Raw genomic sequence first — 24,146 nt, 5'->3', positions numbered from 1 at the left:
TATATCAAACCCCAGAGCACCTTTTGACCTGGAAAGCAAAAAACAAGAAAAGCAGAGCAACGTCGCCAAAGACTAATTCCCGCTCGATTCTACAAGAGCAGTGTTCCTCCCACCATTCTAACTCGTTTTTTGTGTCATAAATGATGATGCGTAAGCATGGTATCGTCAGTCTTGTCGATACCTTATCGACAGGCAACTGAAGATGGGCACCTAAGAATGATGAAATTGTGCTTGTCGGTTTGTGTTTGTGCCACGGTTGCTGTTCCGGTCCTCATCGGACTGGCTGGAGCTATCGTCCGCGGCGGCCGAAGTAGATGCACTGCGCAATCTCTGGGCTCGGTCTTGCAGCACTTGAGCTTCTGCTGCTGCCCTCTGCGCGCGAATTTGCTTTCGCCACATGCTTGCGTACCGGCCCTTCATTGCGAGCAGCTGATCATGTGTTCCACTTTCTGCAACTTGACCTTCGCTAAGGACCAGGATACGATCCGCCGTCGTGATGGTACTCAGTCGATGTGCGATGACAAGCATCGTACGGCCGCGGGAAAGGGTGGCTAGAGCACTCTGGATGTGCTCTTCTGTTTCAGTGTCGAGTGCAGCGGTGGCTTCATCTAGGAGAATGATCCGCGGGTTCTTGAGAATAGTCCGAGCAATGGCGACCCGCTGTTTCTCCCCACCACTGAGTCGTAGACCACGCTCCCCAACTTTGGTGTTGTACCCATCTGGGAATGACTCAATTTTGTCATGGATGCTCGCGGCTCGGCATGCCTCATAGACATCCTCGTCAGTGGCATTAGGATTAGCGTATTTCAGATTGTACATCAGAGTTTCGTTGAACAGAACGGTGTCCTGAGGCACCACTCCAATGTGTCTTCGTAGGGAGTCAATGGTGATGCTCTCAGCATCATGATCATCGACCAAGATTCGACCTCGTTCAGCATTATAGAATCGAAAGAGCAGACGGAAGACAGTTGACTTCCCCCCGCCAGACTCACCAACCAGTGCCGTCGTGGTTCCAGGCTCGCAATGAAAAGTGAGGCCGTTCAACGCTGGTTTACGAGCGTCATAGGCGAAGTCAACGTTGTCGAACTTGATATCTCCCTTGCAGACCGGCAGGGGTCGGGCGCTGGGTCGGTCGACAACAGTAGGCTGCTCTCTGAAAAGCTCCAGCAACCGCTCCGAGTTGATCAGGGCTGATTGAATGGAACGATAGAAAGTTCCAAAAAAGTTGAGCGGGCCTTGCAGTTGGGCCATATACGTAAGGAGTGAGACGAATTGACCTACATCGCGTTGGCCAAGTGAGACCTGATAGGCAGCAATGAAGCAGGCAATCAGCAGTCCCAGCATGAAAATGGTATTTTGCGAAGTGTTCATCAGGTTGAGAGAGAAAAGGACGTGGTACTCGGCCGCCTGGTAGTCAGCCACTGCGCCTCGGTACCTTCCAAACTCGTAATCCTCGGCGTTGAAGTATTTAACAGTTTCATAGGAGACCATTGAATCGTTCCTAACCGCATCATATGAGCAAACATCCAACTGTTGAGGGGGTTGTTCGGATACTCACTTCACAGCATCTTCTTGTCGGGATGAATTAACCATCTTCCTCCGAATCTCCGCCCTCCACTGGGCCATACGAATAGTTACGTATAGATAGCAAAACGTCACAACGGTGACCACAAGAGCATAGTACGCGTCTAGAGCAACCAAAAAATAGACGATTGCGACACCGAGATCGACCAACATAGGAACCACCTGAAAGGTAACCTGCTCCAGAAAGGTGTTGATCGAACTCCCTTTGCTCAAAGCTGAGAGCACTTCGCCTGTTTTCTTTCCCAGGTGGAAGTCCAAGCTCAGACTGTGGACGTGCTCGAACGCAGCCGTTGACAACTCCATATACGAATACTGACTCACTGGAATCCAGAGGCTTGAACGTAGAGACCCGATAAGCCCCTGGTTACCTTGCAGCCATCGAAAGAAAATGTAGAGACAAATGTCGAACCAAGGAACCTGAAACTCATCGTCCTGTTTTGAGAGAGCCCTGGTGATCACACCCACCTGAAAAGGAACAAGAACGTTGACCACGCGTTGCAGAACAATCAAGAGGAAGCATACGAGCACCACCAACTGCAAACGACGAGACTTGGACGGCCAGAGGTAGGGGAAAAACAAGGAATACCCGCTGAGGTATTCCCACCAACTCGTGGATGGCACAGTCGTCGGTCGAACCCAAGGATCTGCCGGCTTGGACTCCTGATGGTTACCTGGCACGCCATTGGTTGACCCATAGGCGTGGCCGTTTTCTGTTCCCGAGTGAAGCAGTCCCGTGGTCTCCGAAGGGCTCTCACCGCGCCAGCGAGCCGCTTTAGGTGTGACGGAGGGGGAGCTAAAAGAGCTGCACGTGTAGAGCATAACCAGGACGACCAGAATCAAGAGACGGACGCTGTTGCAAACCACCCCCGCGGCTTCCCATAAAGTGATGCCTTTTTGCAGGTGACCACCCATTGGGTCACCAACCGCTGGCTCATGATGCGGACGAGAGTACACAGAAAGGGATAACCCTAGGATCGCCGTTTCGAGAGGAACGGCTACGAGCCATGGTACAAACTGAGCAAAAGTTGGCGACGGATCGGTATCTATTAGAGAAACAAGAATAATGGCGTAGTCGAAGAACGACCCAACGACGTAGATCTGTTGAGTATTAGCCACTGCAGTTTATGCATGTGCCCACACCGCAGGGGAGGGTGCCATACCACAACAGCTTGGCCGCACCACCACTGCTCCGATCTGGCAAGCATCACATGAGCCACATTCACGGCAGCCTCCGCCACCAGAGTTACCAAGATGGCGCAGGAGAGTAATCTGAAGCAGAGTTTTGCATTTCGAGAAAACTTTTGAGACGTTTTTACCACGGCCACTGTACTTCTCGAACGTTTCGGAAGCGGACGGCCTCCGGGGCCAGTTTGAGAAGCACTGGAATTCCGATTTGCATTTCTAGCCGTCAGAATCGAACTGGCCACGAAAGCTGATGCAAAAATCAGGAGGAGGATGATTGGGTAAGTAATTCGGAGGGATTCCAAGAACCTCCGCATGACGTTACGGTGAAGCATCATGGGCGATCTCCTTCGCACAGGGGTCCAGCTATATCCAAGGCCCGTCAATCAGAGTATTTCCATGACACGGCAACCGCAGCGTTCCTCCGAAGAGTAATGAGGCGGAAGACTGAGCAGTGCCGGGCTCAAAGCGAGGCAAGACTGAATCGGAAAGGACTGAAGGATTGGGGGAGGGATGGACGATTCAGGGTGGTCTGGTCTCGGCGAAATTTGTGGTTGTCGAAAGGATCGACAGCAGAGCACGTCTCCGCACCCGGTCTTGACTTCTAGATTAGTTTTTCTGCGTCGAGGACTCGAGTGTATCAGAGGCCCAAAAGGTGGATTATCATAAGAAGGTGAGAATTGCAAAGCGAGAAGAGCAATTGGAGGAATGCAATAGTACAAAACAAGGCACGCGCAAGGTGAATACAAGGGTTGTACTAAGAAGGCAAAGAAAGGAAGGGCAGTTGGAGGACTGACTACCCAAGAGAAGAGCGTGTTATGAACATGGGAAAAGGATGAGAGGGGATGAAGACGGAGAGAAGGAGGGGAAGAAGTAAAAGAAGAGAGGGAGAGGGAAGAAAGAGAGGAAAGGATCGATGGAGGAATACAAATAAATGGCGAGTATGGAGAATGGATGGAGGAGAATGACGGTGTGCTGCAGCGGCCTTGTGTCCAGAACGATTCCGGACTCGACTAGCTTGCAGTAGCTGGGCCCCAGAAGCTCGGTTCTGCACTCACACCATTGTGATTAATTACTAGTTACAATTCTTACCAAAGGAACTTTTGTAGTCGCAATTTTAAGATAAATCCTTGAGGAAGACTCTCTCCGGCTCTCTCCATGACGGTGAGAATTTCCCGGAGTGCTTGTCAAGGGTTGTCTTCCTGCTCGCAGTTTCTCGGCTGGATTTATTCGAGGATATAAACATACTATACCTGGTACACTGGTACAGCAGCGGTACTTCTTAGTTATACTACAGTCTCTAGAGAAGAGAATAATGAGAAGAAAATAAAAAGATAATAAAAAAATAAAATAAAAGCAAGAGTAGAAAATAAAAGAAAAGAAATCCAAAGAACAAACTTTCGTTGTGCGGTTTGTCAGTCCCCCCAGGATCTTGTCGAAGATCATCCTTCTGAATGGTCGATGTACCTCGGAGCTGAGTGCGCTAGGCTTATCGTTAGTGCCCAATGGCATCAGGGTTTTCTTCTAATTCCTGCTTCTTTGGCGGTAAATCGCTTGTGCATTTCTGAATTTAATCGATGTGATAGAGATCTATCACCTCTAGTATGTACGTTAGTCTGATACCTCATGTACAGTAGAGTACTACCATGTCTACTCGGAGTCTCAGACAGACTATATAAGATACTTGGTCTTCAGTGCTAAGCTCAGATTGCCAAAGCACGGACTGTAAATCATAGAGATGACGCTTCGTTTGATTTCCAACTAAGCTAGGCTACTCCAGTTCTCTTGATAGGGTCTGATACTTGGGCTGGAGTGTTTGCTGCCAGCGACACTGCGACAGATCATCGTACTCCAGCGGATATCAAACCTCTTTCCTCTTCGGAGATAGCTCTGCACCAAATCCTATCTCTTCCGACGAGATCCGCCTGGAAGACCCAGAGCTGCCGATGATCTCAAACCTCACCTGTGAGCTGCTAAAGCTGTTTCGCGTAACCTCCCTGCTGAGTCCGGCCTCCAGACTGTCCCAGTAACCGGGAATCGAGACCTCTATACATAGTACAAGGGAGAATCTCATGATCGTGCTGGACGCTCTCCAGCTCTCCAATTCGCTCTCGGCCCTGCTGTCCATTCTTTCTCCACGTCAGATGGACAAAACATGACAATCTTGAACCTCGAGTCCTTCTACGTATGCTGGACTACACCGCCCCTAGCAAGTTTGAAGACCCTCATGTCAGGAGCTGCATGCATACCGGAAGCTCCTCCCTTTGATCCGTTTGCTCTGCAACTCTGCATTCATCCAACTGAAAGTCTCGCTGGAACGAGAACAGGCAAAATAAGAATTTGAGATGGGCAGTAGAGCCTGATACATCAGCTGGACAGGTCAATCAATTAGTACTGCGGAGGAGGCGAAAACAGCAAAAATAGAAGAGCTGAAAGTTACCTACTGTCACTGTATCTGAGACATATAGATTACCGTACTGTATCACGCTAAGCCTAAATCAGAGCAAGACATCACGCGTTCAGTGATGAGGCGATCCTTGATGATGACAATGCTGAATGATAACTGCTTTGCCACGAACAGCCTCAGCTGGGAGCTTTTTGAGACCCTGGATGGGACTACGGTACTACCAGCCCAACTGACATTCATCTTCGCTCTGACTCTTTCATTCTCGATTTCCTAGCTGTCATTACATTGATCTGCACAGTGCAGTGCACACTGACTAAACACTCCATCGTCACCTCCGCAGAAAACGGTCACAGGGCAACGGGTCCAGTCTATCATTGCTACCCCTACCCCACGCACGCGCATCTGACAGCTTTGCTCGATTATCGTCCATTGTCAACGGTGACCATGGAGCCTCGATCTGGTTCCGGTTAGCTTTGAGCCAACTACCTTTAGAGGCTGCTTCTAAAGCATGTCCGACCTCCCCCGATTGCCCACCCGCGGCAGCTCTTCCCCAGCTCCGCCTCCCCCTCCCCCGCCTGCCCCCGTGCAACAGAGTCACAACAAATACTCGCATCGCGCTGCCAGTGCCCTGGCCAGATTTGCCCAGCCTTTCTTCTCCGGGTCTCGTCCCCCCAGTCCTCACGGTCCCGGGGTTCGTACAGAGCCGGCTGCTGCTGTCCGGTCTACTAGGTCCAGGTCTTTGTAAGTTTTCCCGCCTCCCCGCCGCCTCCTCCTCCGTTGCCGTTCAAATCCACCACTCTGCTTCGAAGGCTCTTTGCTTGAGAAAAAGGAATCTTATGCCGCCTTCGTAATAAGTTCCAGTTTCATCTTTCCATTCTATTCCGATTGGATTTCTCGTCTTGTTGACACGAAGGCTCTTGATGCACATGGACTAACAGGTCTACTCTGTAGGCCCGGAGCATCGCAAACAGTCACCCATAAGACAGGCATTTCGATCGCAGCCTTGGACATATCCCCACAACGGACACATGCAGTGATTGGAGGAAAGGAGATTCTGAAAACGATCCGCGTTCTCCCTGATCATTCGTCGGAAGAGTTCAACCTACGCAATGCTATCATCAGCTACTCCTCAACGCACCATGTTGGCAGCGGTCTTTCCGCACGGCACAAGGACCAGCTGACAGTAAAGGATGTCAAATGGTCACATGGAAATCATGAACAAATAATCGCCACCGCGGTGGCCAACGGCCGTATCGTTCTCTATGATCTGCATCGGACCGGCCTTGAGTATTGCAGGTTCCAGGGCCACAGTCGTCAGGTCCATCGACTAGCGTTCAATCCACACCAGCCTGCATGGCTTCTATCCGGCAGCCAGGATGCTACGATTCGGATGTGGGACTTGCGGGCCGTGCCCACGGATCGTGGGGTCTCGGTGCTTGGAAGCAGGGATCAATACAGCGGGAATAGTGATGCTATTCGTGACGTTAGATGGTCTCCTGGCGATGGAGTCATGTTTGCGACTGCAAGCGATAGCGGCGCAGTTCAGCTTTGGGACTGCCGCAAGTCGAGTGGCCCATTGCTGCGGATCACTGCTCACGATAGGCCTTGCTATTCGGTAGATTGGCATCCGGATGGGAAACATATTGTCAGTGGCGGCACGGATAGACAAGTCAAAGTTTGGGATTTCTCATCAACGGCCGAACGCAGGCAGAAACCGATATTTCAATTTCGGACTCCCCAGGCCGTTCTCAACGTTCGCTGGCGCCCGCCTTCGTGGTCCAGAGAGGCCGAGGGCTCCGGGGACTGGCAGTCGTCGCAGGTCGTAACCTCATATGACAAAGAAGACCCTCGCATTCATTTGTGGGATTTCCGCCGGCCTCACATTCCTTTCCGGGAGTTTGATCGATATGACTCTCATGCCACTGATTTACTTTGGCATTCTAAAGATCTTCTTTGGACCGTGGGCGATGGAGGAGTCTTCACTCAAACCGATATTCGTTATGCTCCTCAGGTGGTTAACCAACGCCCAACCTGCTCGGTGGCCTGGAGCCCCAGCGGCGAAGTTATTGCTTTTGCTCAGAAGCGTCCCAGACGGAGCATGCTAGGTCTCAGCACAAACGAATTCATCGGCCACTCTGCAGAAGAGGCCACTAGTGGTGATGCGCTGAGCCACAGTCCGTCTGAAGAGGCCGTGATTGACGAGCCTTTGTTCGCTTCCATTCGACCCCGGCATAGTAAGTCTAGTAGTGTTCGTACATCAAAATCACTTGGGAGCACCCCACCGGCCGCGACAGACCTGGTTCCAATACTGCCGCTTGAAAGGCTGCTATCGAAGATTACTCCTCTCGCGCTACGCCAGGCAGGGATTTTGGGCAATGTCGATGGAGCTACAATGGACCGAGAAACTTTTCAGTACCTTGCTCGGCAGTACTCCCCTATCCTTGGGAGCAAGCTTATTAGCATTCATAAAAGCTCACTAGTACCCCTTTTAGATTCGCTCACCCACAATGCCCAGTGTGCCGAAGATGCTTCACTGCTTAAACTGGCTCAAACCTGGCGCATAGTGAAAAACGGTATCATCCAGGAACTTCAGGCAAGAGAAAGGCAACACCGTGAGGCGCCGGAGAAGAGTACTCGCAACGTTAGGAAGAATCCCACCAAAGATGACCCTATGACAGAGAAAGCTCGGGCTATCGAGGATAGCAAACAAGAGAAGATAAAGACTCGCTTTTTTAAAGGGGTTATTGAAAGTGAAGCTCCAAAACATTCGCTATCTGATCTTGAAAGTGCATCAAATATGACAACGCCACTCGCCCAACCATTACCAGATTCTCCACCCGACTCATATGACAGCTCAAATTCCCAATTTAGGTCTTTAAATGACGCTGATAACATACAGCCACTTCCACCTTCGGTATTAAGCTCAAACCAGGGGACGATGGCTTCAAACGGTTGGTCGTCGCTATCTGACATTGACCATCGCCCTATCCATCAATTTCAGCACCGTGAGTCAAATGAAAGTGAGAACATACGTATTCCGTCTGATAGTTCACCCAAAAACGGGCGCCGTGGTTCACTTGCCGATGAGATCGAAGAAGAGCCAAGGTCTGCTCCATTAGCAATTGCTGGTAGGGCAGACTGGCACGCTCGGAGCCGGCCCCGGCTCACAAAGCAGCTATCGGAGGTAGACGAATTTGACCAGAAACTAGAGGACAAAAGAGCTGCGATCCGTGACTACAAGTACTTTCCCAAGAGGCTTTTATCTCTTGAGTCGCACGCGGAATCTACTAAGCCTAGCTTTTACCGACATGAGTCGTCTGAAAGCTTCCCTATGTTCTCTGCTTCAACCACAAGTTCGCATCCTTCTAAGTCCCCGGCTGCATCCTTCACTTCGGCAGCTAGACTATACCATACGCCTGAAGGTGAAGCGGTTGGGAATGGTCATGAAGTCTCCAGGAATGAGGCTTTAATGCGGACTCGCAGCGATTCTGTCCTGACCACCAGTTCATTAGCTGAAGAGAGCTTTAATGACGATGAATTGTTTGATGAGAGCCCTAACGGCCACGGCCATCATCACCTCGACAGACCATCTACTCCGCCTCCGCTTTTGAAAGAATCAACCCCATTGAAACGCTTCCAAGAGGAAGATCTGACAACAACTATTGACGGCTCTTCAGCCCAGATTCTTCCGAACCCTCTTGCAGGGCTTTCTCGCATCACCCTACCTATACTCTCTGATCAAGATAGCAATAATCCTTGGAGCGCAGAGCTACTCTTGAGAGAAGCCATCAGACATTATCTCAGCAGTACACATGTCGACATTCAATCTGCTGCGCATTTGCTTCAGAAACTTCATGTTGTATTTGAAGACTGCGAGAGTGTTCTACCGAGCGAAGAAAGTGAAGCGATATTCAAAGCTTACAACGAGAGCCTTACGCGGCAGTCCATGTACATCGAAGCCGCCGAACTTCGACTGCTCTGTGTGCCGTCTTACCCCGCGGTCTACGAATATGCTCAGGGGGACACCTACATGAACGTATTTTGCTTCAGATGCAAAAGACCGTACGAAAACCCTAAGGCCGACAACAGTCGCTGCCACCGGTGCGACACCCCTCAAGACCCGTGCACGATTTGCATGAGCCTCGATCCACCTCCAGAATGGGTTGCAGAGCTGAGTCTTACCAATAACGCAGTTTACGACGCAGATTCAGAGGCTACCACTCACATGTTCTCCTCTTCTCACTCCTCATTCCGAATCGAACCTGTACCCACGTCTGGATTGCATATTGATGAGCACCCCACAATTCCAGAACCCTACCAACGCATCCGTCCCAAAGGAGCTGCCCTTTGGACCTGGTGCCAAGGCTGCGGCCACGGCGGCCACCTAGCTTGCATAAGCACCTGGCTCAACGACCTCTCCGTGAGTGAAGGCGGCTGTGCAACCCCGGGGTGCATGCATGACTGCGGCCCTGGCCCCCGCCGCGACCAAAACCGCGCTTTCCTCCTCGAAGAATCCAAAAAGCGCGACTCCGCCAGCCGAAAAGCCGGCCTTGGCTTCGTCAAGCGCGACACCTGGACAAGGGGCGAGAGTAAGGCCGTTGAGAAAGTTCGAGGGATGCTAGGTGTTGGTGCGGCTGTTGGAAATTCGGTGGGGACTGGGAGTGCGTCAACGACGGGGACGACTTTGACGACTAGTGTTGCACCGAGCGGGACAAGTTCGAATATGATGTCGTCGCCGAAGAAGGTGAGGCTGGTTACACCGAGTGAGCAGGAAAAGCCGCTGAGGGGTGGTTCGGCACGGACTAGTGTTGGGTGATTGTGGCTGTTTCGAATTTGTTTTGTTAAGAGCTGTTTTTGTATTCTTGTGCACTTGCACTGCGCTATGTTCATACCGATATATAGATGGACTGTCTTGCAGTAGCGGAAGGCGTAAGCGGACTTTATATACTTCAAGCCTAACAACACCATTAATGATAGTTAGAAACTATGTACGTTATGGTCAGCATATGCACAAGTATCCATACGCCTGTAAAGATACAGTTGCTTCGGATCAATACATAGTTCGCTCATGACACTCGAAAGAAATGCCTTGAGCCACTCCTGAACCCACAACCTAGAATGCAGTTCATACAACAGCAAACCAAAACTTTAGCACAGGTATATGTCACAGATGACCTTCTCTGCTCTAAAATCTCCTCTTTTTCTTCACAGGCGCTTTGCTCTTCGCCTCCAGGAGTCTCTTCAGCTCCTCCCGTTTCCTATCAGCTTTCTCTTCTTCTGTTTCTTCGCGCGCAGGTGGGGGTGAGGGCTCGAACTTCGGCTTTTTGTCTTTGGGATATAGTGGGGTTGATGCTTTTTTCTTGTTCTTCATCATTCCTTCTTCTTCTTCTCCGTCGTCGGTCTCAGTATCATCGGCATGCTTTGGTTCCGATTTCGAATTTGGTGGTGGTGAGATACTTTGAGAGGGTCTTGTTCCGGTGTTAGGCTTGAGTTTTGCCCTTTGTCCACCGATTCTACCGATTTTGCCGAGTGGCTTCTTGTTCTTAGTGGATCGGTCTGTTGATTGAGGCGTGGATTGTGATTGTCCAGTTTCTGCTCCAGACTCAGGCTTGTGCCGCGACTCTGGCTCTGGGGTAGGTGTCGATTGTTTCTTCTTCTTGCCTCCGATAACATGTAGACCGGTCTTCTTGGGTACAGGTTTGGGAGCGGGCTTCGGTTCGGACGTTGGTTGATAACTATCTATGTCTTCGTCGTCTGTGGTTTCATCATTGCGATCTAAACCAGGCGGGGGTGATTGTTGTTCCTTGAGAGAATGTTGAGACGGACTTTTTGGTACAGGGGGCGGTGATGGTGACGGTGATGGTGATGGTGAGGGCTTTGTGGGTTTTGGCTGCTTCTTGCCCCCAATTGTGCCTAGACCTCTTGCCTTCCCTGCTCCTGCTCTTGCTGGAGGCGCCTTGGGACGGATTGCAGGAGATGGAGGGTCCGTTTGTGATTCTTTGACGCGTTTCCTTGGTGGAGGACTTGCTTCTTCATCTTCGGACTGAGTCTCCCCTTGGTGCTTACTGATTGCTTGCGTATGTTGGGAACCGCCTTTGTTGGGCTTCTTGAGGCCGGGAGGTGTTTCTTGCCGCTAATAAAAGTCAGGTATGGCCGAAGTAACGGATTTGTGACCTGACGTACCTCGAATTCATCATCATCATCATCGTCGGTCTCTGTACCGGCAGTAGAATCTATTTCCATAGCTTCCCTGGAAGTTTTGCCTGACTTCTTTTCATGTTTATCTTGAGGCACAGAGGGTGACATCCGGCTATCAACTATTCTAACACAATTCCACCACCCATTTGTTGGAGGCTTCAGGGATTCAAGCTGTTCAGACGCTTGAGAGGCATTCGAAAGCTCTGCCACAATATTGGCTGCCAATCCAGAATCAGGTGAGGCTTTATCCACTTGCTCACGCCATGACTGTTCGTCAAAGGGAGCTAGGCCTTTAATATACTTTGCGGCTTGCGCGAGGGTCAGACCTTTACGGCCACCACGGAGACCAGAAGTCCCAGGAAAGATCGCACTCAGATCAATCCCCATGGCTTCAATCTTGTCAAAAAGTTTCTGGAGTACCCAGTCCTTCTTGCTAAGTTCCTCGATGAGGGACTTCTGGCGCGCCTCCTGGCCAGCCTCAGCTTTGATGAAGGGTAGTAGAAGGTTGCTAGTCGTGAAATATTGTGGCTGTTTGAATAGATGGATTGTCCATCGTAAAGGTTCTAGAGGAGCAGGTAATTTGACAGTTAGGGTGAGCTCCAGATCCTGGCCATCCCCTCGCTTCGCAGGATTGAGGACTAATTTGCTGCCGGGCTCATTTCGCAGACCGTCTCCTATCTTCTGTAAAAGCACTTTGAACTGCTCTAGATCTTCGCTCGGATCAATTGTTGTTTCGTCATCATCGGCTCTTTTGAAGATAGCCTTCCTGTCCAGATTCTCGGACCAGATATAGTTGAGGTCTGTGAGGTGGAGCTCATAGCTGTTTGCTGTTGGAGAGTATCTAAAGAGAAGAGGAGGAATATCCCCTTCATTGAAGAGGTGTAATCGCTGCCATTTCGCAGGCATCTCTATCAAACTCGACTTTCTTCAGAGAGTGATGAGTCCGATATAGAATGATGAGAAATAATGATAACTTTTGGGGAAGTTAAGTGAATTGTTGTTGTAAGGCAACAGAGGCAGAAGGCAGCAAGCAGTGTGCACGGGCCACTAGGGGAAAGTCTGGCGATCGTGCTACCTTCCGCCTTGAGATCGGCCTGCAGATATCCCTGGAGGTCTCGCCGAGTCGCCGCAGCTCCTCCAGAGTCCACGCCTTTCTCAGAGCTAGAGAAGTTGCAGCCACCAAGATATAGCGGAGCTCTAATATGTCAGCGCGGTTCCCAGACAGATCGCGCTCGAAGCGATCCCGATCTCGATCGCCACATAGGGATCACTCCCAGAAGTACCCTCGACGCTCTGACGAGCGTGACCAGCGATATGACAACAACAGATACCGGGATCGAGATGCGCGACCGGCGCATTCTCATGGAAGAGGAATGAATGATCAAATGCGGTTGAATCAACTCCAGGAAGACGAGCGAGCGCGCGAGTGGGTGGCACAGGAGGACGTCTTCGTTCTCAAACAGGCGAAGAAGAAGGCAGAGATTCGAGTGAAAGAGGGCCGTGCGAAACCGATCGACTGGCTTACGGTCATGCTACGGGTGATTGACCCGACACGGAATCCTCTTGACGATGAGATCGCGGACTCAGAACTCGATTTGATAGACCCTGAGGGTGTGTTTGAGGGATTGTCGCAGACTCAGTTGGATGACTTGGAGAGGGACATTGATACGTTTCTGGGATTGGAATCGAACTCTCAGAATAGGGATTATTGGAAGGTGAGTCTCTCGTCTTCTTGGCTTGGCTAGCATGCGCTGACTTTTCGCCGTGTAGACGATGAAAGTCATCTGCAAAGACCGCCGAAAGACTACAGCCCCCGAGGGGCGCGCGATCAGCTCCGTTGCTGCGGATATAAACAAGCTATTAAGTCCAAAATCATATGAGCAGCTCCAAGCACTCGAGGGTCAGGTCAGAAAAAAGCTTGATTCCAATGAGCCTATTGATACGGATTACTGGGAGGAGCTTCTGCGCAGCCTCACTGTTTGGAAGGCTCGCGCAAAGCTGAAGCGGGTCTATCAAGATGTCATAGATGAGCGCGTTCGAGGCCTACGTCATCAACAACGTGAGGAAGCTGAATCAGTCCGCTCGAAGCTAGCACCTTTGGCGCCCTTGGTCCAGGGCAGCAGAGCCCAAGCTGCGTCAATCAACGTGTTGGAGCTTCGTGGTCTTGACCCGGATCCGCTACTTCAGATTCGCCCAGAAGACAAGATATACGAGGTATTGGATGAGGATGTGTTCCTTAACCAAGTGGTATGTTACCTTGCATCCTAGTCACTTAACTAGTACTGACTACATGTATAGGCTCGTGAACGTCAAAAACTCCTAAAGATGGGATACGTTCCTCTACGCCAACGTCAACCCGAGAAGGTACCTGCTCCTCCTGTGAGCAGTTCCTCAAACGCTCCTATTTCCAGCAATTCGACCCGTTTTTCTTCCATTCCCAACGAGGATTTCTCTCAAGCAACGAAGGCTCTGTATGAGAGAGAACTCGCCAAAGGCGTTAGCGAAAATGAAGAGATTTTTACCGGGGAAGAGTCGGTCAGCACAGGCGCCCAGCCTCAGTGGGCAAACAAGTACCGGCCTCGCAAGCCACGATATTTTAACCGTGTTCAGATGGGATATGAATGGAACAAGTATAATCAAACGCACTACGATCATGATAACCCGCCACCCAAGGTTGTGCAGGGGTACAAGTTCAATATCTTCTATCCTGATCTCATCGATAAAACCAAAGCACCAACATACCGCATAGAACGGGAGCATGGAAGGAAACGTGGTCAGTCGTTTGCCGCCGCTGGAGAGGAGGATACATGTCTGATTCGGTTCATGGCCGGGCCGCCTTATGAAGATATTGCCTTTCGGATTGTCGACAAAGAGTGGGATTACAGCGCCAAGCGAGAGAGAGGCTTTAAAAGCACGTTTGAAAAGGTATGTTTGGAGAGTCCGGTCGTAACCTTCGTCTCTAACCCATCCAGGGGATTTTGCAATTGCATTTCCAGTTCAAACGAGTATGTTTACCCCGCATATTGAAGGCTTGTTCCAGAAGCTAACAGCTTTAGATCTATTACCGCAAATGATGAAAAGGCTCGTGGTTTCGCAGGCAACATTCCAAGCTTTGTTCACCCACTGAACCGCAGCAACTATACGGGAGGCTCTATATCTATAACCTGCAGCTTGAGCGTTTGTGTTGTGGCCTTCCGCCCTTCACCGACCCCTCTTTGACGGCGAAAACGCGGACAGCGCTGCGATTGGGTCAGGAACATCATCCACCTGTTAAAGCATTGGGTACCAGTCTCATGGGAAGCTCGGACATATGATATCAAATACAAAAGCAGCTCCACGAATTCGGAAGATTGGAGACAAGGTTTCCACGTGCATGGAGTGAATATAGAATGCTTATTTCCACCCCCTCCATAATTATCCTCTGATCCTCACTGGTTTTGGATCCGGTTCACTTCTCGACCCCTGCGTACTTTTCGCCACTCCCAGGCGCAGTCACGTGCCCAGGATTCCTCACAGACCGTATTCCATGTGCAAGCTCCATGTCTTTATTGTTTCCTTTTCTTAGAAGGTGAGGACCAGAGACTGGACAGACTATGTTCCCGTGCCACCATGCTTGCTGCATGCTAGTTCCGGAGATCCGGCTGGTCGGGGAAGACGGGAAAGGGCCTCTGTGTCTGCAGCATGCATGAAGAGGGACCTTTTTTTTTTCTTCTGAGGGCTGCCCAAAGGACATCAGTCAGATCAGTTCCAGAAGCGTTTTGCACCCTGTCCGATCCCCTGTGGTCTAGCCACTACAATGGACAACCGGCAGGAGCTGGCTGCAGGTGTCCGCCGCCCACCCCCTGTACCAGATACGGGCTCAATCCCGGTCAATCAAGCAGCTGTAGACACTTCCAGTAAACCCATTGTAGCACGAGATCCAGCCTCTGGCGGAAAGTTGGTGAGACTATTGGCCGCGGGAGAGCATGATCGCGTTTCACGGCTTTGGGAAAATGGCAACTCCCGCAATAAACGGAAGCAGACAGCAGTCAGGTCTGCGAGAACAACCCAGGACTGACGAGGAACCGCTGTCTTGTCTGTCTTTTGGACTTTCTTCCATGGCCAGTCCTTTATTTTTAGGGAAGCAGAAACAGAAAGAAAAAAGAAAGATAAAAAAAAAACAATAATAAAGGGAGCTCGGATTTCCAGAGCTCTAGGAGTCTAGCTACCACTGCTGAGGGGAGTATGCAAAGGTCTGTTTGGGAACTGGGGGAACAGCTCCAGCAAAGGAAGAAGTATCACTATTGCCGCATACATTGCAGGCTGATTGCAGCAAAGTCAAGGAAAGAGAGAGAGAGAAAAAAAAAATAGTCTTTTGTTCTCTGTGTTGGCATCAGTCTCAAAGGACTAACCACCTAACTAACTACTAACTACTGCCAGAAAAGAATTGTGCATCCCTCTTGTATTGAGTGGTCACACGTAGTGAGTGGGTGGGCTTCAAGCAGGTACTAGTTAGAGGTCTAGAGGTACTGGTCGTGCAGAGTACTTCTACACTCTACTCTACTTTGTTCTTGTTGCTTTTGTTTCTCTACAGCAGCCCTGTCTTGTTTTTGCCTGATGGAAGCCTTACTTTCGCTGAGCTCCATCCACCTTATATGTCGCTTCCAGAAGCCACCTTCTGATACTTCTCCCTTCTCAACTCTTCAATTGGCTTTGGTGCCTTCTTCTGTAGTTGTCAATCTCTGATTCCCTCTCTCTTGCTCTCTCTCTATCTCTCTTTCTCTCTCTATAAAAACAAACGAGATGAATGACTTCATCTCTCCTCGTGGCTCTATCTCAGAACAGGCCTCTTACTCTCACGGCCTACAGCAATCCAGCTCCAGCTCCCGATCACCAGAAACACCCCCCTCAGTGTTTGACGGGGTTTACGGGAATTCACCTCCAGAGAATTGGTCAGACTCCAGCTCCAGCAGCCCAGAGGCAATGATGCCTTACCAACAGCCATGGGTCATTGAACCGGCCATGAACTACTCGCTCATCCCGTCACAGTCATCCATCGAGTCCCTCCCAGATGGTTTGCCTCGCATCATTCCTTGCGCAGACGGCGGCTCTTCTGAGTGGTCAAGCAACATGATGACTTCCTCCTACTCCCCGTCCAGGCAATTGAAGCCTGAGACGCGGCGCCTACCAGCTGGCAAGTCAGATTGGGTGCACGGGAAATCGTCAGAGCAACCCTTGTACAAGAGCTCGCACCCCGTTGGAGCTCTCCCCCCGCATTCCCAAGCAGCATATTCGTCCACGAATCCCCCGTCGACAACGAGCTTATCGCCCACCTCGGCAGGCATTCCATATCACTCGCTTCCATTGAGCGTCGTGAGCCCCCCAGTCAAGCTCGAGATGGAGCGTGACGAAACTGGGGCAGCGAACTCGGACGATGCAGAAGATACGAACGCAGATCCCCCATACTCGCAGCTCATCTACGAAGCCCTCTTTACGGCACCAGGGAAGAAGCTGCCCCTTCAGGGTATCTATCACTGGTTCGAGAAGAACACGGCCAAGGGGAAAGACCGCGGGTCGAAGGGCTGGCAAAACAGTATCCGACATAATTTGTCAATGAACGCCGTATGTCCTCCTTCGTCTCTCAGACAATGATAAACAGCTATTGACTATGACACGCAGGGATTCGAAGCCGTCCGCGAAGAATCCACCCCAGGCAAGAAAGCCGTAAATTATTGGCGCCTGACAGACGAGGCCGTAAATAACGGCATCCAATCTACCACTCGGTATAGAAAACAGGCGAATTACAAAAAGTCAGCAGCCTCCGACCCGCCAGCCCCTCAGCGCCAGCGCTCCGGAGCCAAGGGAGGCAAGGCAACTAAAATCACCTCGCGGTTTCGAACCACGGGGCTCAGTTTAAACAGCCTAAGCCAGGAAGAATACCGGCGAGAACGGGCATATCGGCAGCACCAGCATTATCAGCAACAGCAACAAAACCATCATCACCACCATACACAACGGGTCATGCCCTCGCAACGCCACCATCACCACCTACCCCCTACCACCAAGAACTACCTCTACAGCCACCACAGCGGTACTCCCTACCTCCACCACCGACCGTCGCCCACGACAACCGCGGGATCAGCCTCAGGAGCAGGGTCAGGGACAACAATGCCAATGACGGTAATGACACGCGCGCCCATCGAGCCCTTCACCCTAAGCCACGCTCACGCTCACACCCACGGGGCCCCCTGCACCACAGGCCCAACCGTTCCATCTGCGTCTCTGTTTTGCGACATGGGCGGGCCCAGCCCAGACTACATGGTCCTTGATACGACGGGGTTTATGGGGCTGGATGGGTGCGGCGCAGGGATCCATTCGTCGTTTGGTGTTGGGGGGCCGGGGATCGAGACAACCGATCTCGCGGTTGGGTTATGAGTGGGGACTGCTACTGGAGATGGCGTGTGCATTGTGCGCTGTGCAGGCGTGGTCGTAGGTGTGGACTGTGCTGTGCTGCGGAGCAGACCCCTGTCTGACTAGTTGACTGGTTGACTTGCTAGTTCTGCAGCCTCTAGGGGGAGAATGGCTACGCTCCGCTACTGACTAGCATCTTCGATGAAGTGAGATGCGATGCGACGATGAGATGAAATGAGATAATGTGACTGACGGCATGGGCATGGATATGGGCATGGCATTGGGATGTACGCTAGAATACTTAGGTATGGTGTTTGGTGTTGATGTAATGGGGTGCTCATGGGAATCATTACCTACATTAGGTACTATACCTTTCTCCGATAATCAGGGCAATCTTTTCTTCCTTCCTCTTCAATCTACATTATTTTTTTCTCTCAATCACTAGGTCCGTTACCCTTCACTACTACCTACCACACTAAAGTAGTTAACTTACTGTACGTTGAAATCCCATCACGATCTAGCCGTCCTACGCTTCCATGCTCCGTACTCTGTACCTTCGCCTCCCCGTATGTACACGAATGCAGAAGTCAAGGAGCGTGGAGTCCAGACGGAAAAAGCAAAGCAACCATCCCCAGACCTCGCAGCATCGCTCGAGTCGGCGAATCCGGAGCCATTGGTGCTGGCATGTGCTATTCCTTTTTCTGTCTGACTTAATTATTCCATTCGCCATCATTCCAATTGGGCCTGTGAGAAAATCCATCCATTTATTCGGGGTCGGGGTCTACCTAGCGCCGCGTAACTTGACTTGCCTACTTTAGGGTCGATGGCTGCGAACACGACAGGCTGTCAGTTACAACAACAGCACAGTGATGCGAGCCTGAGGCGCCACATTTTCATGCCCATAAAAACAAATTTAATCAAGGCAATCTATTTAGATGAGAGGATCGAGTGGGTTTATCAATGACGGCTCTGACAGCTGGAGAGTTCAGTCGCGGCACCAGTAACCGCCCCCTGCCCCGTGCTGGGTTGTCAAGGATCTTTGATCGAGGCGATAAAAACGGAAGCTCGGGTTGGATCTTACGATATATTCAGGGATATGTTATGCACGGATGAGGCGGGCTAGAGCTGAGGAGTTGAAAAGGTTAGCAGGTTAGCCTAGGTTAGGTTCTTAGCTTGTACATATACCAACATATATATATATATATATATATATATATCTTTAGCCAGGTAATGGTACACATGAATGCTATTCTAAAGACCTACCAGGTCTGAGTACCTATAAGATCAGGCTTACCTCTCTCTAGCCTCAATTCTAGGGCAGCCGACCGGGCCTGCAGGTGAGCTTTGACACTTGATAGGCAAGTAAGAGCCAGGGTGGTTCGGGGCCGTGCGGCCTGCTCACTGTCATCGCGTTTGGGTGGTAATCCCGTTGAGGCATCCACTCACAGTATCTTGTTGTTCATCCATCGAGATGATGAAAGTTGATCCTTCTGCTAGATAGACGCGCACTCTGTCTGTCTGTGATGGTTAGTCTGTGGTGGTGTGGTGTGGTGTGCGGGCGGCTGGGATGAGTGGTCGAGCGAAAAAGACGAGAGACAAGACCCGGATAAGGATCGTTCGTTTTTTCGAAATTTGTTCCCCTCATAACGGATAAGTTGGGCTGTGATCAAATCAGAGAGATGGAATAAGTAAAAACGGATAAAATGAATGGAATGAATAGTCGCATGCTTATGGCTTGGGGGTGTGTGAGAGAGAGGGAGGACACAGAGAGAGAGAGAGAGAGAGAGGGAGAGAGGGAGAGACAGAGAGGGAAGGTTGAGGGTGGTGACAAGGTAGACCTGGTTCGCGCAAGTGGCTGCTGGTCTGGATTGAAGTAGCCAGCCAGGCAGCCCTTCAGTGCGAGAACTCCAGTCACTCTAGTTCTGTCTCTTCCAAAGGAGGGGGAGAAGGACGTGATTGAAGGGGAAGCAGTGCTCGGGATGAATTGCTACCTACCTTCCTGCTAGGTAGGTACCAAGCTTACCAACAAAGAATCATTGTTCGCCAACAAGGCTTTGGACTTGGAGGGAGACAAAGTCCCTCTCTTCACCTGATGAGGAGTGAGTGACAGCCACGGCCCGCAGAGCCCTAATGCGGCCAGGGTGGAGATTGTCATTGGCAACCTGCAGGATGGTTTTTACTCGGCTCACGCCTGTCACTCGTTAGCGTGTTAACCGCTGGTACTACTCTAGCTACTCAGTCTGTAGTAGTGCCCTTTACCTAGGCTGTAAGTTACTGTAGGTACTGATAGGTACCTAGGTAGTCACCTAACCTCAACTGCACCTACCTACCTCCCCCAACCTGTGCAACAATCACCTTTCATGATTTTCCCAACTACTCCCTGAAGACCTCCGGCTTATGACTCGTAAGTATATCCAGCCCGAAGCAACTTGTGCACGCGGACTAGTGCTTCAATAAAGCATCCTACTATTGTCGCCGTGTCATCAGCATGGAGTCCGTGAAGAGATCATCTATCAATAGGGTTGCGAGGTTTTCCTTCCCCGTGCGACTAGCGGAAGTACGACCAATTCGCGCCCCCATCGCCCTCTCCGAAGTATTCTCGAGCTGTTTGAGATTAATTGCCCTTCGAAATCAGGTACCAAGCGGGCCGTGCCGTTGCCTCAAACGCTCACAATTGCAATATTCAGATTATTGATTGTCTGGATTATTCACGGACGATGTATCAGATATCCCGATCTCTGAATGGAGTGCAATTTCCGGCGCTGGTCTCTCTTCACACTCCATGACAGGCTGGAGAAGGCCCATCTCAGCTTGTTACCCGCCAATCACTTGCACCCGGGGCGTATCTTGACATCTCCAGTGCTGTACATTCGTTCTTGTGGCAGCGAAGCGCCACGATATTGCCAACCCAACCAGGAGTTGCCTTGCGACGCCTTCGGGGTCGACGCCTCCTCTTTCCCTTGCCTTCGAGACACCTCTGTGTGATTCGGCCTTGACGTGCATACATACGCATTATATGTCATGGGTTTTGGTCCTGAGCACAACCCCGTTACGTCCCTTATCTCAGATCCCTACCGTCTTGCTTACATGACATTCGATAGTTTACTGGGATGATCCGATGCGATCTGACTGCTGCTGAAGTACGTACTCTGCAGTACTTTTACAAGATCCCTCTCCTCTTATACTTTGAGCAAGCTGGGTACAGACAACCTCACACACACCGCTCCCTAGGCTGCCTCCGGATATCTGACACTGAAATCTCTTACACGAATGCAAATTCATGTACTCTACATGTACGCTGTACACGAGCATGATCTAGGTATGACGCAGTCAAGAGTTGGTACTTCTCTCACGGTGCTCTGACTCGATCGAATCTTACACCAGTCCTTACCTGACATCCTACCTACATCACTGCGTACCAAGATCAACAATTATCTTTCGTCATCAACAGCCATTCCTCACGTAATTAATCTCCAGCTTCGGCCGAATGAGAAGCACGACAAGCCGTAATTGAATCTGCCCGCATTGGAAGTAGGTTGGGCGACGAATTTGTCAGACATCAACATCCCCACCATCTCGCCTAATCCAATCCAGCAGATTCTCTCCCTCCAGAACGGCTACCTACTTACCCGAAGACCTGCCCCGAGTACACCCTCAGTGGGGCTCGATTTCTGAATATAGCGACAGCGACATACCCTGGAGCAAGGAGCTTCTTTAAAGTTGGAGCTACTGAGCGCGCAGGAGCGAGAAATCTCGAGGAACTATCTTAGTGTCCTACCTGATATGGCGAGCAGCAGGCGATCTACAGATTTTGCGGAATAGTTCGTCACGATCCTGCTATCAGAGCTCGAGAATCTCCAACTTCCCTGGCTGCGATCTCTGCTGAACCACCCCCGCCAGCCCCCAGTGTGGTATGGCACGCATATTCAGTGATTATATTGTCTTTCGTGCAGATTCGCACAAAACCTGCCGTGGTTCCCAGATCTTCCGTCCATTGTTGCCGAGGGGTGTGCGCCGTCCCCGGGGGAAAGCGTTCAAGCTTCCGGATTAGGGTATCGCTCTGGTATTTTAGCCGATCTATTCACCACCACAACTTGCTCCTCAAAGTACATACTTCACTACCGCTATGGTATCTACTCCAAACTCTATTCTACATGAGTACTTCGTACCGTACATGATCGCCCTTTCAGCTGTCACCTGTGCACCATTTCAGCACTCAAAATCGATCTATCAGCTCTCTAAAAGGAAGGAAATCTTCTCCGAGGAACTTTTGATTTTTGCGTGGAGCGCGCGGTCCTGTGCTTTACAGCGTGCAGCTCGTGTCTCGGCTATAGACCCAGCAATAGAACGGTAGCCTCGTACTTCTGTCCTCGGGTAGATGGTCTGCCTGTTGCTTATTCTTCCTTCGCTCACCGCGGTGTGCGTACTAACTTGGGATGCCATGGGCTTGTGATCATAAGTCTCTTTCCTGTTTGGAGGAAGGGTCTGTGGACTCTGGAGTCTAGAGGGGAGAAGAGGCGGAGGAGAGGGGAACCGTGCGTGGAACCGAGGTGATGAATCACTGGAGAAAAATCTGTCTGAGCCTGTGGGGGGCGCAAGGCGCTTGGAAGGCCGTGAAGGGTGTAGGTGGAAAGCGTCTACTTTGTACTACTGCGGTAGAATTCCTAGAATCTGTCTCGGATTCGGGGCAGATTGCGATCAGATGATTGCAAGCCTGAGCCTCTTCGCTCAAGCTCGAGATAAGCATGACCGCTAGAAACCACCAGGACGGAACAAGCCCACGGATCAAAATGCAGGGATGGGACGAAGATGGGACAAAGACGCGGGCTTCACAGCCTGCCCCCTCAACAAAAGAGACCAAGAAGACTGTCATGAAATAGTATTCATCGCCTAGCTACGACACGAGCCGCACCGTGCCAGCCGTGTTGTTCACAAAAAGAACCATACCCAGCCCAAGTTTTATTTTTCCATAATTCGATTGCTGTCCACTAAACATAAAACACCCGAGCCTTGATTATGCAACCCGTAACCATTTAGCGCTTAGCAGCCTTCTCCTGGGACTCCTTGAGGACCTTCTTGACGATCTTCTGCTCCTCAATCAGGAAGGCGCGGACAATGCGGTCCTTGACGCAGCCGGCGCAGCGGGAACCACCGTAAGCACGGCTGACGTTCTTCTTGGGGCGAGAGATCTGGGAGTATTCGCGGGGGCGAAGAGCGGGGACCTGAGAGATTTCCGATCAGCGTTTGTTCCAGTGCCTCGTTTCCTGCTGCCATGTCCCTCATCATTCGCCTAGTGACGAATTCCAACAGTTTGAAGGGTCGGATGTACTCACACCGGGGAGCTTGATGCCGCAGTCACCGCACTTGGGAGCGGTACCCTGCTTCTTGATGTGCTGGTAGCGGAGCTCACCACCGGGGGTGCGGACGATGCGCACGCGGTTGGACCGTGTGTTGTACCTGTGCCAAAATCCTATCAATAATCTGTCCATGCAGAATCGAGAAAGCCATCGTTTCCAAGCCAGATCGAATATTGCTCCATTCTATCGTGGACTGGACGACTGGGATAAAGAACTCGGTGGAAAAGGAATTTCAAACGTACGGGTTCCGGCGGCGCTGCGAGGAAAAGTTCCGTTAGCATTCACTTCCAAACGTCTTTCTGACAGAAAAGACGGAGTCAATAACTCACGTATTGCAGTCTGTTGTTGGCCATTTTGACTGTGCTTGAACCTCTAAGGGAATGGTCAAGAAATTGGCGTCGTCGTCGGTTGTCGTCGTGAACCTCGTAGAATTCTTGCAATCGTCTGGATTTGTGTGGGTTTCTGGGAGCCCTCAGAGGTCGCGCTAGCGCCGTTTTGGCGAGACTAAGCTAGCCCCCTTTCGGACTAGCCCGACTGGGTCGGAGCCGCCACCTCTGATGAAGCTTGCATCGCGAGACTGGAGCCAGCATCGAGAGAAAGAATCGACTTCCATCGCTGTTTTGGGAAGGGGCTTGTCTTGGAGTTGGGTTCGCTTTCTTCAAGCTTACTATCTGAGCCTCTGACGCGATATTCCACGTTTCTTTTCCGCCATATCCCAGATTCCGACTGATGAATTCGCAGTTGGCAGGATCTTTTTCTCGGCTTGAGTCTTGACGCGACTGGACGTCACCCAACTGAGATAGAGTGTTGCTTTCCCATCCACATCCATTGCGATGGCATCGCTCCCTCCTCCTCCCCCTCCAGGATGGGGTGCATCGGCACCACCGTCTATGCCTATGGCACCGCCGCCCCCAGGCTACCAGCCGCCAGCCGACCCGACCGTCGCAAAGTTTGCACAGAAGAAGACCGAATGGTTACGGACGCAACGGAACCGTTTCGGCGAGAAGAGAAAGGGTGGCTTTGTCGAA

General features: G+C 51.1%; 8 protein-coding genes across 8 annotated transcripts; 4 read left to right on the top strand and 4 right to left on the bottom strand.

The window, feature by feature from the left end:
* Positions 1 to 75: 75 nt before the first annotated feature.
* Positions 76 to 3,469, bottom strand: hmt1 (putative vacuolar ABC heavy metal transporter (Hmt1)). The gene is made up of 3 exons (XM_073708865.1): positions 2,745 to 3,469; positions 1,559 to 2,682; positions 76 to 1,501 (listed from the first exon to the last, which is right to left on the bottom strand). The coding sequence occupies exons 1-3, from the start codon at positions 3,102 to 3,104 to the stop codon at positions 211 to 213; spliced, it is 2,775 nt and encodes a 924-aa protein (XP_073565738.1). The 5' UTR covers positions 3,105 to 3,469; the 3' UTR covers positions 76 to 210.
* A 135-nt stretch (positions 3,470 to 3,604) lies between these two features.
* On the bottom strand, positions 3,605 to 4,400 carry BJY04DRAFT_149751 (uncharacterized protein). Its single transcript, XM_073708864.1, has one exon. It carries the CDS (start codon positions 4,276 to 4,278, stop codon positions 3,835 to 3,837), a length of 444 nt encoding a protein of 147 aa, XP_073565737.1. The 5' UTR covers positions 4,279 to 4,400; the 3' UTR covers positions 3,605 to 3,834.
* A 953-nt stretch (positions 4,401 to 5,353) lies between these two features.
* On the top strand, positions 5,354 to 10,174 carry BJY04DRAFT_149734 (WD repeat protein). Its single transcript, XM_073708863.1, has 2 exons — positions 5,354 to 5,914; positions 6,125 to 10,174. The coding sequence occupies exons 1-2, from the start codon at positions 5,682 to 5,684 to the stop codon at positions 9,987 to 9,989; spliced, it is 4,098 nt and encodes a 1,365-aa protein (XP_073565736.1). The 5' UTR covers positions 5,354 to 5,681; the 3' UTR covers positions 9,990 to 10,174.
* Positions 10,174 to 12,347, bottom strand: BJY04DRAFT_149724 (uncharacterized protein). Its single transcript, XM_073708862.1, has 2 exons — positions 11,357 to 12,347; positions 10,174 to 11,306 (listed from the first exon to the last, which is right to left on the bottom strand). Exons 1-2 carry the CDS (start codon positions 12,275 to 12,277, stop codon positions 10,359 to 10,361), a joined length of 1,869 nt encoding a protein of 622 aa, XP_073565735.1. The 5' UTR covers positions 12,278 to 12,347; the 3' UTR covers positions 10,174 to 10,358.
* A 130-nt stretch (positions 12,348 to 12,477) lies between these two features.
* BJY04DRAFT_149718 (splicing factor cactin) lies at positions 12,478 to 14,632 on the top strand. Its single transcript, XM_073708861.1, has 5 exons — positions 12,478 to 13,086; positions 13,142 to 13,618; positions 13,670 to 14,296; positions 14,344 to 14,376; positions 14,428 to 14,632. The coding sequence occupies exons 1-5, from the start codon at positions 12,574 to 12,576 to the stop codon at positions 14,443 to 14,445; spliced, it is 1,668 nt and encodes a 555-aa protein (XP_073565734.1). The 5' UTR covers positions 12,478 to 12,573; the 3' UTR covers positions 14,446 to 14,632.
* A 535-nt stretch (positions 14,633 to 15,167) lies between these two features.
* BJY04DRAFT_232067 (forkhead box transcription factor) lies at positions 15,168 to 18,122 on the top strand (the record flags this gene model as incomplete). Its single annotated transcript, XM_073719685.1, has 3 exons — positions 15,168 to 15,311; positions 16,220 to 16,972; positions 17,030 to 18,122. The coding sequence occupies 3 exons, from the start codon at positions 15,168 to 15,170 to the stop codon at positions 17,783 to 17,785; spliced, it is 1,653 nt and encodes a 550-aa protein (XP_073565733.1). The 3' UTR covers positions 17,786 to 18,122.
* BJY04DRAFT_200789 (uncharacterized protein) lies at positions 17,832 to 18,685 on the top strand. The gene has a single exon (XM_073712986.1). The coding sequence runs from the start codon at positions 18,298 to 18,300 to the stop codon at positions 18,577 to 18,579; it is 282 nt and encodes a 93-aa protein (XP_073565732.1). The 5' UTR covers positions 17,832 to 18,297; the 3' UTR covers positions 18,580 to 18,685.
* A 3,834-nt stretch (positions 18,686 to 22,519) lies between these two features.
* Positions 22,520 to 23,562, bottom strand: BJY04DRAFT_200781 (60S ribosomal eL34 domain-containing protein). The gene is made up of 4 exons (XM_073712985.1): positions 23,448 to 23,562; positions 23,361 to 23,374; positions 23,095 to 23,218; positions 22,520 to 22,983 (listed from the first exon to the last, which is right to left on the bottom strand). Exons 1-4 carry the CDS (start codon positions 23,469 to 23,471, stop codon positions 22,795 to 22,797), a joined length of 351 nt encoding a protein of 116 aa, XP_073565731.1. The 5' UTR covers positions 23,472 to 23,562; the 3' UTR covers positions 22,520 to 22,794.
* Positions 23,563 to 24,146: the final 584 nt, after the last annotated feature.

This window comes from Aspergillus karnatakaensis (genome assembly GCF_047715665.1).
Source record: "Aspergillus karnatakaensis strain CBS 102800 unplaced genomic scaffold BJY04scaffold_74, whole genome shotgun sequence".
NCBI lineage: Eukaryota > Fungi > Ascomycota > Eurotiomycetes > Eurotiales > Aspergillaceae > Aspergillus > Aspergillus karnatakaensis.
Note: the sequence above shows the minus strand (reverse complement) of the source record. Positions and strands in the feature narration are given on the sequence as shown.

Bases quoted from the DNA above. Each gene is read 5' to 3' on its own strand.
- BJY04DRAFT_149724 (XM_073708862.1), bottom strand. From the start codon at position 12,277: ATGCCTGCGAAATGGCAGCGATTACACCTCTTCAATGAAGGGGATATT. The intron at 11,307-11,356 runs GTACGTCAGGTC...GACTTTTATTAG, and splicing joins ATGATGATGATGAATTCGAG to CGGCAAGAAACACCTCCCGG.
- BJY04DRAFT_200789 (XM_073712986.1), top strand. From the start codon at position 18,298: ATGCTCCGTACTCTGTACCTTCGCCTCCCCGTATGTACACGAATGCAG.
- BJY04DRAFT_149718 (XM_073708861.1), top strand. From the start codon at position 12,574: ATGTCAGCGCGGTTCCCAGACAGATCGCGCTCGAAGCGATCCCGATCT. The intron at 13,087-13,141 runs GTGAGTCTCTCG...TTCGCCGTGTAG, and splicing joins AGAATAGGGATTATTGGAAG to ACGATGAAAGTCATCTGCAA. The intron at 13,619-13,669 runs GTATGTTACCTT...CTACATGTATAG, and splicing joins ATGTGTTCCTTAACCAAGTG to GCTCGTGAACGTCAAAAACT.
- BJY04DRAFT_149734 (XM_073708863.1), top strand. From the start codon at position 5,682: ATGTCCGACCTCCCCCGATTGCCCACCCGCGGCAGCTCTTCCCCAGCT. The intron at 5,915-6,124 runs GTAAGTTTTCCC...TCTACTCTGTAG, and splicing joins TCTACTAGGTCCAGGTCTTT to GCCCGGAGCATCGCAAACAG.
- BJY04DRAFT_200781 (XM_073712985.1), bottom strand. From the start codon at position 23,471: ATGGCCAACAACAGACTGCAATAC. The intron at 22,984-23,094 runs GTGAGTACATCC...GAAATCTCTCAG, and splicing joins GCGGCATCAAGCTCCCCGGT to GTCCCCGCTCTTCGCCCCCG.
- hmt1 (XM_073708865.1), bottom strand. From the start codon at position 3,104: ATGATGCTTCACCGTAACGTCATGCGGAGGTTCTTGGAATCCCTCCGA. The intron at 2,683-2,744 runs GTATGGCACCCT...AATACTCAACAG, and splicing joins GGTGCGGCCAAGCTGTTGTG to ATCTACGTCGTTGGGTCGTT. The intron at 1,502-1,558 runs GTGAGTATCCGA...TGATGCGGTTAG, and splicing joins CGACAAGAAGATGCTGTGAA to GAACGATTCAATGGTCTCCT.
- BJY04DRAFT_149751 (XM_073708864.1), bottom strand. From the start codon at position 4,278: ATGCCATTGGGCACTAACGATAAGCCTAGCGCACTCAGCTCCGAGGTA.